Source organism: Leptosomus discolor, chromosome 1 (genome assembly GCF_034619465.1).
Source record: "Leptosomus discolor isolate bLepDis1 chromosome 1, bLepDis1.hap2, whole genome shotgun sequence".
In the NCBI taxonomy this organism is placed as follows: domain Eukaryota; kingdom Metazoa; phylum Chordata; class Aves; order Leptosomiformes; family Leptosomidae; genus Leptosomus; species Leptosomus discolor.
Window position 1 is genome coordinate 208,542,708 of NC_141391.1, and position 14,409 is coordinate 208,557,116.

The window sequence follows — 14,409 nt, forward strand, 5'->3', positions numbered from 1 at the left end:
CAATTAAATACATGTGATATTTATATTAAAAATGAGTTAATGTCTCAGATGAAAAATTATGATGCCAAGAGAAGCTATATTAAACCATAAAAGACTGAACACTAATTTCGTTATTCAAAGCTATAAAAATAATAAAAAAGTTCCCCAAATTTTGAGGTTTTGCATTGAATCTAACTATGCTTTCCATGTCTGTCCACACTGGCAACTGATTTTATTAGTTGTAAGATGATCTGTATTTTTCAGTATAAACAAATATTGTATTTAACTGTTTTCAGAACACTTGCTAATGATAATCTATCATTTCTTCACATATGCATGGGACAAGCTATTTAGGGGTTAATTTAAATGAAGATTTTAATTATCTATGTTTCCAAACTGCCTAGATATAAAGTAATATAGCTTGCCAAATGTCAGCCTGCAGTATTTCTGGCGTCTGCTCTTTTCTTTGCCCATTTAATCTTTTATAACTGTCTAGCAGTATGTCAGTCTTCTCAAATTGGGGGCCTATGGTTTCATTTTGTTGATTTAAGTGTTACATATTGTAACATGCAACAGAATACGTGCAGTATTGAAGCATGTATTAATGCAATTTGGAATGTCCCCATATCTGCAGTTTGGCACTGTACAAACACTTTCTGAGTACCCCATAAAAAGGAAGTTTCTCAGTAAATTTGTAATGTAGAGGTAATCCGACAGTAGGGAAATGTAACTGCAGGGAGGAAAGCAAGATGGTCAGCTATGGATCAAAGAAAATAAAGAAGCGAACAAGGTAAGCATATCTGACTGAGCATCACAACCAATGTTTTCCTTCTCATCCCTAATTAAACATCCTTAGTCATTCTCATAGCTTCTAGATCCTTCTACACCATTCTGAATAACAAGCACCTCTATCTCCTTCTTTAGATAACAAAAACACCAAGACTATGCTACAGCAAGTATTTCCACAACAGTTTCCCTCCTGCTTCTCTCAACTGGGAAATGCTCTATACTTGGTGAAAGTACCTCACCATTCAGCTAACAAAACAGCTCACTCCCCAAATGACAGGTCATCTTAGCTGACAATCTGAAAAAGTATCCCCACTTCCACTAGCAATTGGAGAAAAAGCATAACAAAGTTGCCTGATTTTAATAATAGGATGTGATCTTTGTAGTTGTTATGGCCCTCAATAATACAAGTAGGTAGTATTTAGCAACTTTGCTAATCTACGTCAATGATTTCAGAATTACAGCAAACCATTTATTTAAAGCTTTAATTTATCAACTTCCTTGCAATATGCTGAGTTAAAAAAACACTGTGAATTAAATATATTAAGAAAATTATGACAACAGTTAATTACAATTTAAAGGTACATTTACACTCATAACAAGTTGCTATCGATCACAAGTATTTTCAAATATTCAGACTAAAGTTATATTTAACTTCAGCTTTCAACCAAAATAGTGTAAAACAAATATTTGTTATTGACTTTTTTTTAAAAAAAAAAACTAGCCAGGTTTTTCCATTATTTAATTTAGATTTGAAGTACCTGTTCTTGCCTATAGATATATCACTGTGCACATAATCACAGGATCACAGAATGTTAGGGGTTGGAAGGGACCTCAAAAGATCATCTAGTCCACCCCCCCTTCCAGAGCAGGACCACCTAGAGTAGGTCACACAGGAACGTGTCCAGGTGGGTTTTGAATGTCTCCAGAGAAGGAGACTCCACAACCTCTCTGGGCAGTCTGTTCCAGTGCTCTGTCACCCTCACAGGGAAAAAGTTTTTCCTTAGTTAATGTGGAACCTCCTATGCTCCAGCTTGCACCCGTTGCCCCTTGTCCTATCATCAGCCATCGCCAAGAAGAGCCCGGCTCCATCCTTCTGATGCTCGTCCTTTATGTATTTATAAACATTGATGAAGTCACCCCTCAGTCTCCTCTTCTCCAAGCTAAAGAGACCCAGCTCCCTCAGCCTTTCATCCTATGGGAGATGTTCCACCTCCTTCATCATCTTTGTGGTTCTGCGCTGGACTCTTTCTAGCAGTTCCCTGTCCTTCTTGAATTGAGGGGCCCAGAACTGGACACAATATTCCAGGTGCAGTCTCACCAGGGCAGAATAGAGGGGGAAGAGAACCTCCCTCGACCTACTGACCACACCCCTTCTAATACACCCCAGGATGCCATTGGCCTTCTTGGCCACGAGGGCACATTTCTGGCTCATGGTCATCCTGCTGTCCACCAGGAGCCCCAGGTCCCTTTCCCCTACGCTATTCTCCAACAGCTCAGCCCCCAACCTGTACTGGTACATGGGGTTGCTCTTTCCCAGATGCAAGACTCTACACTTGCCTTTGTTGTATTTCATTAAATTTCTCCCTGCCCAGCTTTCCAGCCTGTCCAGGTCTCGCTGAATGGCAGCACAGCCTTCTGGTGTGTCAGCCACTCCTCCCAGTTTTGTATCATCAGCAAACTTGCTGACAGTGCACTCTGTTCCCTCGCCCAGGTCATTGATGAATATATTGAACAGTACTGGTCCCAGTATCGATCCCTGAGGGACTCCACTAGATACAGGCCTCCAACTGGACTCTGTCCCATTGACCACAACTCGCTGACTTCTTTCCTTCAACCAATTCACAATCCCCCTCACTACCTGATCATCCAGACCACACTTCCTCAGTTTAGCTGTAAGGATGCTGTGGGAGATGGTGTCAAATGCTTTACTGAAATTAAGATAAGCCACATCCACTTCACTACCATTCATTATCTATCCACCTGGTTATGTCTTCAAAAAAGGCCATCAGGTTGGTCAAACATGAGTTCCCCTTGATGAAGCCATGCTGACTGCTCGTAATGTCCTTCTTATCCTTGATATGCCAAGAGACAGGGCTAAGGATGAGTTGTTCCATCACCTTTCCAGGGATGGAGGTGAGGCTGACCTGACTGTAGTTACCCAGGGCCTCCTTCTTGTCCTTTTTGAAGACTGGAGTGACATTTGCTTTCCTCCAGTCCTCAGGCACCTCTCCTGTTCTCCACGACTTACCAAAGATGATGGAGACTGCTCTAGCAATGACTTCCACCAGCTCCCTCAGCACCCACGGGTGCATCTCGTCAGGGCCCATGGATTTATGTATGACCAGCTTGCTTAACTGATCCCTAACCCAGTCCTCATCAACCAAGTCAAACTCCTCCTTTATCCTGACTTCCTCTGGGGCCTCAGGGGTCTGCGGCTCCTGAGGACAGTCTCCAGCAGTATAGACAGAGGCAAAGAAGACATTCAGTAACTCCACCTTCTTTGTATCCTCTCTCACCAGGGCACTCGCCTCATTCAACAGTGGGCCTACATTGCCCCTAGTGTTAGTTCTGTCTGCAATGTATTTGAAGAAGCTGTTTCTGTTGTCCTTGACCTCCCTTGCAAGGCTTAACTCCAAGGAGGCCTTAGCTTTCCTAGTTGCCTCCCTACATCCTCTGACAACAGTCTTATATTCCTCCCAAGTGGCCATCCCCTGCTTCCAAGATCTATAGACTCTCTTCTTCCACTTGAGTTTGCCCATCAGTTCCCTGTTTAATCATGTGGGTCTCCAGGCTCCCTTTCTTGATTTCCGACCCTCTGGGATGCTTTGATCTTGAGTTTGGAAAAAGTGGTCTTTGAATATAAACCAACTCTCTTGGGCCCCTTTACCTTCTAGCACCCTGTCCCATGAGATTTCCTCTAGCAATTGCTTGAAAAGGCCAAATTTGGCCCTGCTGAACTCCAGGGTTGTGATCCTGCTTGGTATTCTGTGTGCACATAATCCTATATTAAATCACTAATATTAATATTGCAGTAATCTGCTAATCAATATTTCATTAAATAATCTACATTTCACAGGAGTGATTTATTACATACTTTGCAAAGATCAGATACTACCACGCATATACACTACATCTCTTCTTACCAATACTGTACCCAACACGATAAATTCTAATATCTGATATCAGAGCAAAATATCCATTGCAATTAAAAATCAAATATGAAAACAAATATTTCTAATAATTCTATTGATAAAGCTGTGATTAATATATAATTATAGAGAAACTTAAAGTATTCCAAACGATGTTGGGAAGTCATCACCACTTAAATATTTTAGCACTTTTTATTCTGAGAAATGTACTCTTGGATGTTCTCCAGCCCTTAATGACAGAAGTATATACTTTTCATAAAAAGTCAGCAATGAAGCATAGTTAAATATTTTAGGGTTTGTATTCTATATTTACATTTTCATTCCATTTATTAAAGAGGAAAGTGTTTAAGAGGAATTTATTGAGCTGTGTTTAAAAAAAAAATACACATTTCATTAAAATCAAAGTATTTTTCCATCTAGAAATATCATGTCCATCACTAAAATTTCACCTATGACATTTGATTGTTATTTTTTTATTTTATTTTTTTGTATGTTCATGCTTATAAAAACATACCTAAGCAAACAGACTGTCATCAATTTAGATGAGCTACTAGAAAACCCAAACATTGTTCAAGCTGAGAAGGTCTTCTAGGAGTTGATGGACAGGCTGCATCCACCTAGTGGAAGTGAATCTGTCAGATCTTTGTTCTCCACAGGGAGATGAACTGATACAGTGACTTGTAAAGCAGAAACAGAAGCTGTGAACTAAACAGTTAAGCTCAGAAGTAGGTAGACAACAACTAGACATGGAACAACTTTAGCCATTCTCCTTGTAATTTGTGATGGTGCCACTATCTGTGAGTCAGATATGTAGTACCTACTCAATGACCAAACCAGAGTAGATGGCAATGAATATTGCTATTGCCTACCCTGTTGTGGAACCTCAGTGTATGCCATAGTATCACTGCTGTGAACAGTAGGAAACTGAATACTGGAAAGGCTGCTATTTGTACAGTAAGGAGAAGAAAAAGGTCTACAATAAGTAGGGACTTCTTTTATCAGTAGAAATAAATGTAAGGAGAACACCCAAATTTCTTTTTAAGGCTACCATAATATAAATATATTTTCTATCTTTTTTGTATGTATGGTTGTATGCCCCGTGACACATCATGCAAAAATCTTCCTGCACATCATGTTTCGAGATCATAAGCAAGAAACATACAATAACTAATATTTGGTCTTTGTGCTTTTTTCCCCCCTATTTCCTGCAGTCTGGGAACTAGGATATTGTCATCAGCTACATCTGTTCTTAAATGACTGATAATTTATTTTCTACAGGGTTGGCCATCACATACTGACAGACAGCATCATCGTCAAACTTGTAAACATGCCATAAACATACGATTTTTAGATGGATAGCAAAAAAATTGCAGAAAAAGTGCTGCTAAGGATCATATACCCCATGCAACACTACAGGCTTGGGGATGAGTGGCTGAAAATCTGACTGGGAGAAAAGGACCTAGGGATACTGGTTGACAGGCGGCTGAACATGAGCCAGCAGTGTGCCCAGGTGGCCAAGAAGGCCAACAGTATCCTGGCCTGTATCAGAAACAGTGTGGCCAGCAGGAGCAGGGAGGTGATCGTGCCCCTGTACTGGGCACTGGTGAGGCCGCACATTGAGTGCTGCGTGCATTTCTGGGCCCCTCCCTACAAGGAAGACATTGAGATGCTGGAGCGTGTCCAGAGAAGGGCAACGAAGCTGGTGAAGGTTCTGGAGATCAGGTCTTATGAGGAGCAGATGAGGGAACTAGGGTCGTTTAGTCTGAAGAAGAGAAGGCTGAGTGGAGAACTTACTGCTCTCTACAACTACCTGAGAGGAGGTTGTAGTGAGGTGGGGGTTGGTCTCTTCTCCCATGTACCAAGCAATAAGACAAGAGGGAATGGCCTCAAGTTGTGCCAAGGGAGGCTTAGATTGGATGTTAGGAAGAATTTCTTCCCAGAAAGGGTTGTCAATCATTGGAACAGTCTTCCCAGGGAAGTGGTGGAGTCACCGTCTCTGAAGGTATTTAAAAGACGTGTAGATGTGGCACTTAGAGACTTGGTTTAGTGGTGGACTTCACAGTGCTCAGTTAATGGTTGGACTCGATGATCTTAAAGGTCTTTTCCAACCTAAATGATTCTATGATTCTGTGATTCTATAGATATTCAACAACTCTTGGAGAACAAAAAATGTATTTTAATCAATAAGAAAAAAACTCCACTGTTTTATTGTAAAGTAGGAAGTACTTCAGTGTATGCTGAATTGTCAGCCTTTCTGAGTAGTTGAATGGCATTTCTTCTGAAAGTTTGCTTACGATGAATTTTTAACACTGGACAAATTTAGTTCTAATGCAGGCATTGATGGGAGGATCTTCTTGAGACATAAGGAATAATAAGACTTAGAAAAGCTGCAGGCTGGATAAGACTGTTTAAAACCAGGAAACACAATGTCTTTAACTAATAGTAACAATAATCTAAGGTAGGATGTATTTGTACTATTCTAGTGGCATTTCTACATTGTCAATGTCAATACTTCATACGACTACTGTGCATTAGAAGTTTTTGCTTTAGAAGAGTTATTTATTCTTACACTTCCTCACTTTTAATACTCATATTCGAAAATATAAAACTTAGTGCTTTAGAAGTCCCATTGGTTATCAAATTCAGTCAGAACTCACTTAAAAGAAAACTATGATTGAAAAAAAAAAGTCTGGTCAGTTTTTTTAAAATTATTTATAGCTAGCAAGATTACACTCTGTTGCATAGAATTTTATTTTGCAAAGGAACTAATGATTTTTAAAAGGTCATTCTGTTCATAGAAAAAAATAAAAATTTCTACATTATCTAAAAGTTTCAGACTGAAAAAAAATTGTTTGACTAAATCTTTAATCTGTATTTTGATTTTATATTATCAAAATGAAACATTTTATTTGTGTCCAGAAAAACTGTTACGGATAAGCCTTTTCCTCCTTATTCTGGCTCTCTGGTCTGTGTTTTGTCATTAAAGGCATGTGTTAGGACAATGATGCCAATTTCTACCTGGTTACTCAACCTAAGCGCATCATTATTCCTCAGTAAACATAAGAAGGTAGTAATAAGGGCACTTATATAATATAGCTGATGTGTTATAAATATATGTCCAGTTTACACCATGGTAATGTATTCATGTAGATATGCCGAACTACTTATATGTTAATTTGTGAGCTCCAAGATGACAGTTTTATACAGACAAACTGTACGTCATAACTGTCCAAGATTTCTAGGCATCTTTGTTTGAATAGCCAACTGCTGTTGCACATGTGAATAATCAATAGTACAAGATGTTTTCTCAGGAAAAGGATGTGTAAATCATGAACAAAGTCAGTTTACTCTTTCAAATCTTTTTGAAGAAATTACAGTTTAAAATATTACTTAAAAAGAGTTTCAAAGAAAAAAATGGCTTTATGGTACCTTAAATCATAGTTGGAGATTCAAATATTTTAAAATGCTTCAATATTTAAGTAACTTTTGTTTCAAAGGATGCCAGATCTCTAAATACAATTGATATCTGTGATTTTCCAGAGATCATTCTGCTGATGGCACTGGATCAGAACTTTAGCCTCTCCATGTCTTTAAGGACTTGTTGGGGTATTGCTGCCTTTTTTTTTTTTTTTTTTAGTGAAAAATGAGGACAGTGTAATTTACTTATCTCACTGGAATACTTCAAGAGTTATTACCATTTGCACAGATTTGGACATAAAATGGTATCGGCAGCTTGTCAAATGCAGAAATTATTAGGTTTTCCCTTGCATTCTTATTTAAAAATACACCTACCTGAAATCTTTCATATGATTCTGTCCTGAAATGCATGTAAAATATATTCTCCAGTGTCTAGATATTGTCTTTATGCACTGAAATGGAATCAATTTGTGATATCTAAATCGATTATCTCCTCTTTCATTTCTGTCACATGTTTCTTTGGGAATTGTATCTAGCAATGTCTGATGTACATCATGGAGTACATTAAAATACTTCAATAAATAAAAAAATTAAAAAATCAGTTACTTTTATGAAGTACAAACTAGGTGAGGCACAAGCTTTATTTTTAATTCTGAACAATTTGAGCTGCTGCTTTTTTTGGTGTGTGTAAAAATAGCTATTCCTTTTTCATTCATTCAATTCTGGTTTGTATTTCAGAGTGATTTAATTTTAAAAATACTTACAAGCAGATATTTTGGGGGGGTTAATTCATGAAACTTCTGCTTTACAAATTTTAGCTAAGTATGTTTCAAAGTTTAATAACAAGAGGAAAAGAAAGATAATCCCTATTTATGGTATTAACTCAAGAAGTCCTGATTTCAGTTAGAAAGCAGTGGGAGGAAGTAAAATATAAGTGAAATATATGTGTGCGCCACATTAGAAATCACTAATTATTCTACAATTAAAATATGTCGTTATCAAAGAGGGAAAATCCAATATCTATCTATCTATCTATCTATCTATCTATCTATCTATCTATCTATCTATCTATCTCTATCTATCTTAGATTTGTCTAGAGTATAATATGCCTTCATCTCCTTATTGAACATAAAAATGTCCAGACAGGACTGAGAGTAGCATGTGATGAAAATTTTCCCTTACAAATGTTTTTCAACAGAAAAAAACCTGAATTTTTTAACAGCAACAAAATTCTAAGTCTTCTTCTAAGGTTTTCTTAGATCTTCTTGCCGTGTCCCAAAGGCAGGATTTCTGGCTGTGTTACTGTGAGCATAATTCAGATATTCCCTCCCTACAATCAGGGGACACCATACCTCTTGACACCATCAACAGGAGGAAACACAACATGTGATGTCATAGGAGATATATTTTAGAAATAAAACTTGGTTTAAAAAAATATTAGTATTTTCCACAGCAAAATTTCTGAATCACAGTATTTTTCTGTCCAAGTATCTTGGTCATTGCAACAGAAAAAAAACCCAACAAAAGTAAAAACCACCCTTGACCTTTTTGACTGGGATTATTTGAAAACAATTTTGGCAAAGGTTAAACACTTTTCCTAAACCTACTCCTACTTTCATAACATAATGATCAGCACCTAAGTTGCAGTGCTGATATAAAACCCCTATCATTTATCATTTCTCAACAAACTGCGTAGATTACTCACTTCAGCTGATAAAGTGACTTGGTAACTTCACATCCAGCAAACGCATTTATTTAAGAAACGCAGACCTCTAGTACACGCTATCATAAACTCATCCATTTGTCTGACCTGGGAGCCTAGCAAGAACCCCACCTAAAACCACTTGTCCACATGAGTTAAGCAAATGAAATAGTAAAAAGATGTAAATGTTGCATCCTTTAACATACCATATTCAGGCATCACAAATTATTCCTCAAATGTTTATTATATTTTGGTATTGCAAAACACTGTACACCTTACCATCACAGACTATTCCCTTTTAGGATCAAGAACTATGAAAACACTCCAATTTCAACAACTAAACTCCACAGTCTGGAGAGTCTACAGAAGCAGGTAAATACATCAGAAATATTGGAAAAATGATTAAACAGGAACTTTGTCTTAGTTTCAAATGCTTAACTGCTTGAGATTGAAAATCATGCAAGAAGTATCGAAAAGTTCCATGTAGAGCACAGGGCTAACTGGTGAAACTTTCACTCAACGGAAGTCATTGATTTTATCATTTAGAATCATCCTGTACAGAGAATAACAATAAAGAGCAGGAAGACATAAAGGAGAGGGTCTGTCAGGATCAGATTCTAAACTGTAGCAAGGGAGAAGGGGGGTGGGAGGGAGAAAGCCACTTACTATTTTTTCTCTCACTGCTTCCACATGGTCAGCTCCTGGCAAAGGGGCTGTTTGAACAGGAATTTCTTCTTGAGCTTTTTCAGTTTTCAAAACCATTTGTGAAATCCCAGTTGTCAAAACCTCTTTCTTAACATCCTCTTGCTTCTTAGCTTGCAGTCCCTTATAAGATGCTTCAACTTCTTCTTTCTGTTCAGCAACATGGTCTTTAGTCTCAGTGGTAATTTGTTCTTTTTTGTCCTCTGGATGTAGTGTGGTCTTTTCTAGGAGTTTTTTATCTTCTTCCAATGTGCTTAAGGGTTTCTTTTGGTCTGAACTTACTGTTGCATGAATTTTATCTGCTGACAGTGTCTTTGACAGTTTCCCTTGCTGAAGTTTTGATTCTTCCTTTTGAGCCTCCTGTTGGATTTTCTCCACTGACGAAGTTTTCATGATTTTCTGATGTTGAAGTTTTGGATCTTCTTTCTGAATTCCATGTTGTATTTTATCAGCTGAAACTCCCTTTGACAATTTGACCTCCTGAAGTTGTGCATCTTCCTTCTGAGCTGCAGGCTGGATTTTGTCAGCTGATAGCGCCTTTGCCATTTTCATCTGTTGGAGTTTTGGGTCTTCTTTCCGAATTCCATGTAAAATTTTGTCAGCTGAGGGTATCTTTGCCAATCTTGCCTCTTGAAGTTTTATGTCTTCCTTCTGAACTCCATGCAAAATTTTATCAGCTGAGGATGTTTTTGCCAGTTTTGCCTCCTGAAATTTTGCATCCTCCTTCTGAACTCCATGTAAAATTTTATCAGATGAGGCAGTCTTTGTCAGTTTTGTTTGCTGGAGTCTTGGGTCCTCCTTCTGAGAAACACGTTGGATTTTATCTGCTGAGGGTGTCTTGACAAGTTTTCCCTGCTTAAGTTTTGCATCTTCTTTTTGAATTCCTTGTTGGATTTTATCAGCTGACAATGTTTTTTCCAGTCGCCCCTGCTGAAGTTTTGGAACTTCCTTCTGAACGTCTGGTTCTTCTTTTGGTTTTGCTGTTGCTGGAGTAGGCGGTGTGGAAGTCTTCTGAGGGGAATGTGAGACAGCAGGCATAGGCTGTTTTTGAGGAGCGGCAGCTGGTTTGGATACTGGTTGCGAAGGGCCTGTTTTCGGAAGTGGCACCTTGCCCATATCCCCAAGTTGTCCTGACATTGCCCTTTGGGTCTGGCAGTTTAAGCACAGCCATTCCTGTACCTGTGATACAACAAACATATGAAGTTACTTATTTGAAAACTTAACAGTAAAATCATATGGTGTTTTCAACTGATACAGTTGAATACTTTTAATATGCATGCTATGCATACTGAGAAGTTACTTTCTTTGTTTGCTGCTTTTGCAGTAAGATGCATAACACTTTTCTAACAGAAATTAAGTATGTCAGGTTCCAGAAGGCCAAGCTGAGCAAATATAAAAATACACTGTGAAATCTAACAGCAATTACATTGTTCCAGTCAAGTACTGATGACCTTTACGTATAAAGTTTGCTTATATATACCTAACATCTGTTGTTTCCTAAAGCCTCTATAATTTATCAATAGGTCCATCTAATTTTGTAAATCTGAGTAAAAGAGGACCAACTAGGACTCATGTTTCTTTGTGTTTCTCTTCAGAAGTTACCTTCCCCTCTTGAATTTGTGTATACGTATTGGTATATAAACTTAACATGGCTGTAACCCAAAAGGAAGATCACCTGTCTGCTCTCTTTACTGCTAAATCCCTGCTGCACACTGGCTCCTTTTACTCTTCTTCATAGAAAATCAGAAAAAAAGGACAAATGCTTATATCTGTGCAAAAGATCTTGTTGCCAGTTGCCTAGCTACTACATGAGAGGAGTAATCAGAATGTTTCCAGTGTGATTTTGGGTATAGTTCCTTTAAAATAGCAAAAGGAAATTTTAAACACAGAAAAGTACTGAAAGTAAAGAAAAAGCCTAGAATCTTCTGGGTACTAGAATAGATAATGAAGCTTTACTTCACTAGTGCAAAATGAGCTTCACTGGAGGGTAAAAGCTGTACATTAAAATTTTCGTATGCTTGTTTTCAACTCCTTTTACTGTGATGATGAAAAGTCTCAGCAATTCAGTTATACTTCTACATTAGATAATTTAATGATGTACTGAAGCACATGTAAAACAGATCAAATTTGTTTTATTAGTAATTACGTAGGTAATACTGCTGATAATATTAGTATAGAATGGATGACTGATCACTTATGTACCATTGAATATTTCAAGATATCCAATGGTATACAATCAGTTGCCTAGAAGTTGTGGCATTTAGTCAAAGGAAAGGGTAAGTGGAAGAACTGTGAAACCCCAGAAACATTCATGCATTTTATATTAATAAGTAATCCAGTAATAAATGAGGTAACACCAAAAGCAGACTGGAACTCCAGCTCTGCCCCTGCCAGCAAAGAATGCCCAAATGACCTGAGTGTAAGCACCAGATAGCCTGCTCTCCTTCTGACTCCATGTAACCTGCCTTTTTCAGTGTAAACAGGGGCCTAACTTCAACAAATGCACTGTCAGGTTTTCCTAGCAAGAGTACTTAACACTTGGTGATGCCAGAATATTGTTATTGATATGGCATTTCTCACAGAGTGATAAGGGTTGGTCATGATAGCACCACAAAGGGGGCAGTTTTTGCCTTCTCCAATCAGCCTGACAAACACTCATTTCACAACATAAGCAGAAATAATACTATCATTATTTATGCTAATACAGCTTCTGTCAGCACAGGGCATGGGAAGAAGACAATACTTAAATGTTATTAAGCTTCTCAGAATCCAGCCTTAACCATCTTTAATTTCATAAAAACCATAATTAAGTGGCTTCTACCATGAAATAACACATGGTTTAAGAGTTTGTTGAATTTCACGTATATGCTCTACAGATAATGAACATGTTACGTTATACAGTGAATGCACATGTTCTTCTCACAGTACCATTTGTTTATGACACAATTTCAATTTATTTCCTAATAATATATCTGTTTCTAGGGTCTCCATGTTTGTTTCTTTTCTATACATATACATTTGGCTCTTATTACTTCTCCTAGCTCTGCTGGTTATGTAGATCCCATTTAGTACCTCTTCAGCCGCAGCCTACTCACTGCTCATACATTTGCTCCTTCTCAGATTCATCAAGTCACTTCCATTCCCTCATTTAAATCCTTCACAGACTCAATTCTTTGAACTGCCTGTAATATCATTAGCAATTTTAGAATTAGTATTAAGTATTTAAAAACCAAAACAGTTATCCAGTTAATGTTTCCTCTCAGCTCTGCTCACTGTCCCTATTCAGTCTTTTTTCCCTGAAGTAAAGTTCTTCAACTCAAGGACTATGCTTTGTGCTGAGCACATAGTAGAACAAGTCACTTAACAAGGAAACCAATGACAATTAACATGAGCAAAGGAAGGTGATGATGAGCAAATTGGCAAATTGCACTAAATCTTGTCAGGAGATGGAAGTCCCAGTCTTGCCTCCCTGCCACACTGATGCAAGTGATGTTAGTGAAATGACCTGGAATTGTCCAGATACAGTGATTTAATAAACCCTGCCATTGTCCTCTTGGACTTCTTTTTATATCTGCATCTGTTTATCACATTAATTTTTAGTGTTTCTATACAAGCACGGCAAATTCTTCTCCCAAGCTATGTGTTTTAAATTACAATCTAAGTTTTTATAATCATGCAGATATTTGATCACAAAACAGCCTACAAAAATCTTCTTGTATCACCAGCCCTCTAGCTCCTGATTCTCTGTCAGAATGGTTCTCTGTAAAATCAAATTTTGTTCCATGAAGTCATATGCCTCAGTTTTAGACTTGTCTTTTCCTCAGTTAACCTCATGCCCTGAATGCAAGCTTTTCCCTAAGGCTATCTTTTCAGTTAGCCTGTCAACCCAAATTTATTAGGACTTGGGAAATGGACATCGTCTTCTTTCTGCAGTCTTTGCTAGATAAATCTTCTTAGCTCTTTACAGAATTCTTCACACCCTTTGGTTCGTGAACTGGCAGTAGACATTATTATTGGCATCACAAGAGATATAGTGTACTTTAATATTCTGACTCCATAGAGCTCTCCCTGTGTTTTCAGAGATCCTTACAACCCCATATTGCTGGACAGAACAAAGTAGCTGTGTCACAATATTCTCATTTGGTTTTGTAATAAACAAATGCCATCATGAAAAGGGCATACATCTAACATTCACTGTGAATGTCTATTTTTCAGTTGTCATGCAAGAGCTCAGGCATTTCAGTTCCTTTGCTTTTGTATTCGCATACCAAAATGTTAGATAATTTCAAGTTGAAAATAATAGGTCAACTATTCCATCTCCCTGAAAGTCAAGGATTTTTTATTGCAGTATGTTCATAAATTCATTAAGCACTCTTGGCAAACACTAATTGGTAAACTAGAGTTTTTCCTCGAACTGAAAGTAACTCCAAGTACTTAATATATTTTTGAAGGTGAAAACAAATGCTTCTTCCCATAAAACATCTCTAAGTTACTTCAGAAGGCAAATGCTTCAGTTTCAACTAAAGTAGAACAAACTACTTCCTTTGTCATGGTTAGATCGTACCTTTATCCCTTTCTAATTCTTCCTCCTCACTGCTCTCAGTAAAACAAAATCGTAAAATCAACAGAGGAGTGAAAAAATGTATATCCTCCTGACTTCATTTCCTAAAA

The 14,409-nt window shown here is 37.7% G+C and overlaps 1 protein-coding gene across 2 annotated transcripts in view; it reads right to left on the reverse strand.

Annotated features, from left to right (window-relative positions):
- PCLO (piccolo presynaptic cytomatrix protein) overlaps nucleotides 1-14,409 on the reverse strand; it is a 382,319-nt gene that overhangs the window by 197,373 nt on the left and 170,537 nt on the right. For both annotated transcript variants that reach the window (XM_086474501.1, XM_086474492.1), the window contains exon 4: nucleotides 9,703-10,917. In XM_086474501.1, the coding sequence (XP_086330627.1) occupies nucleotides 9,703-10,917 (1,215 nt within the window). The remainder of the gene's footprint in view (nucleotides 1-9,702; nucleotides 10,918-14,409) is intronic.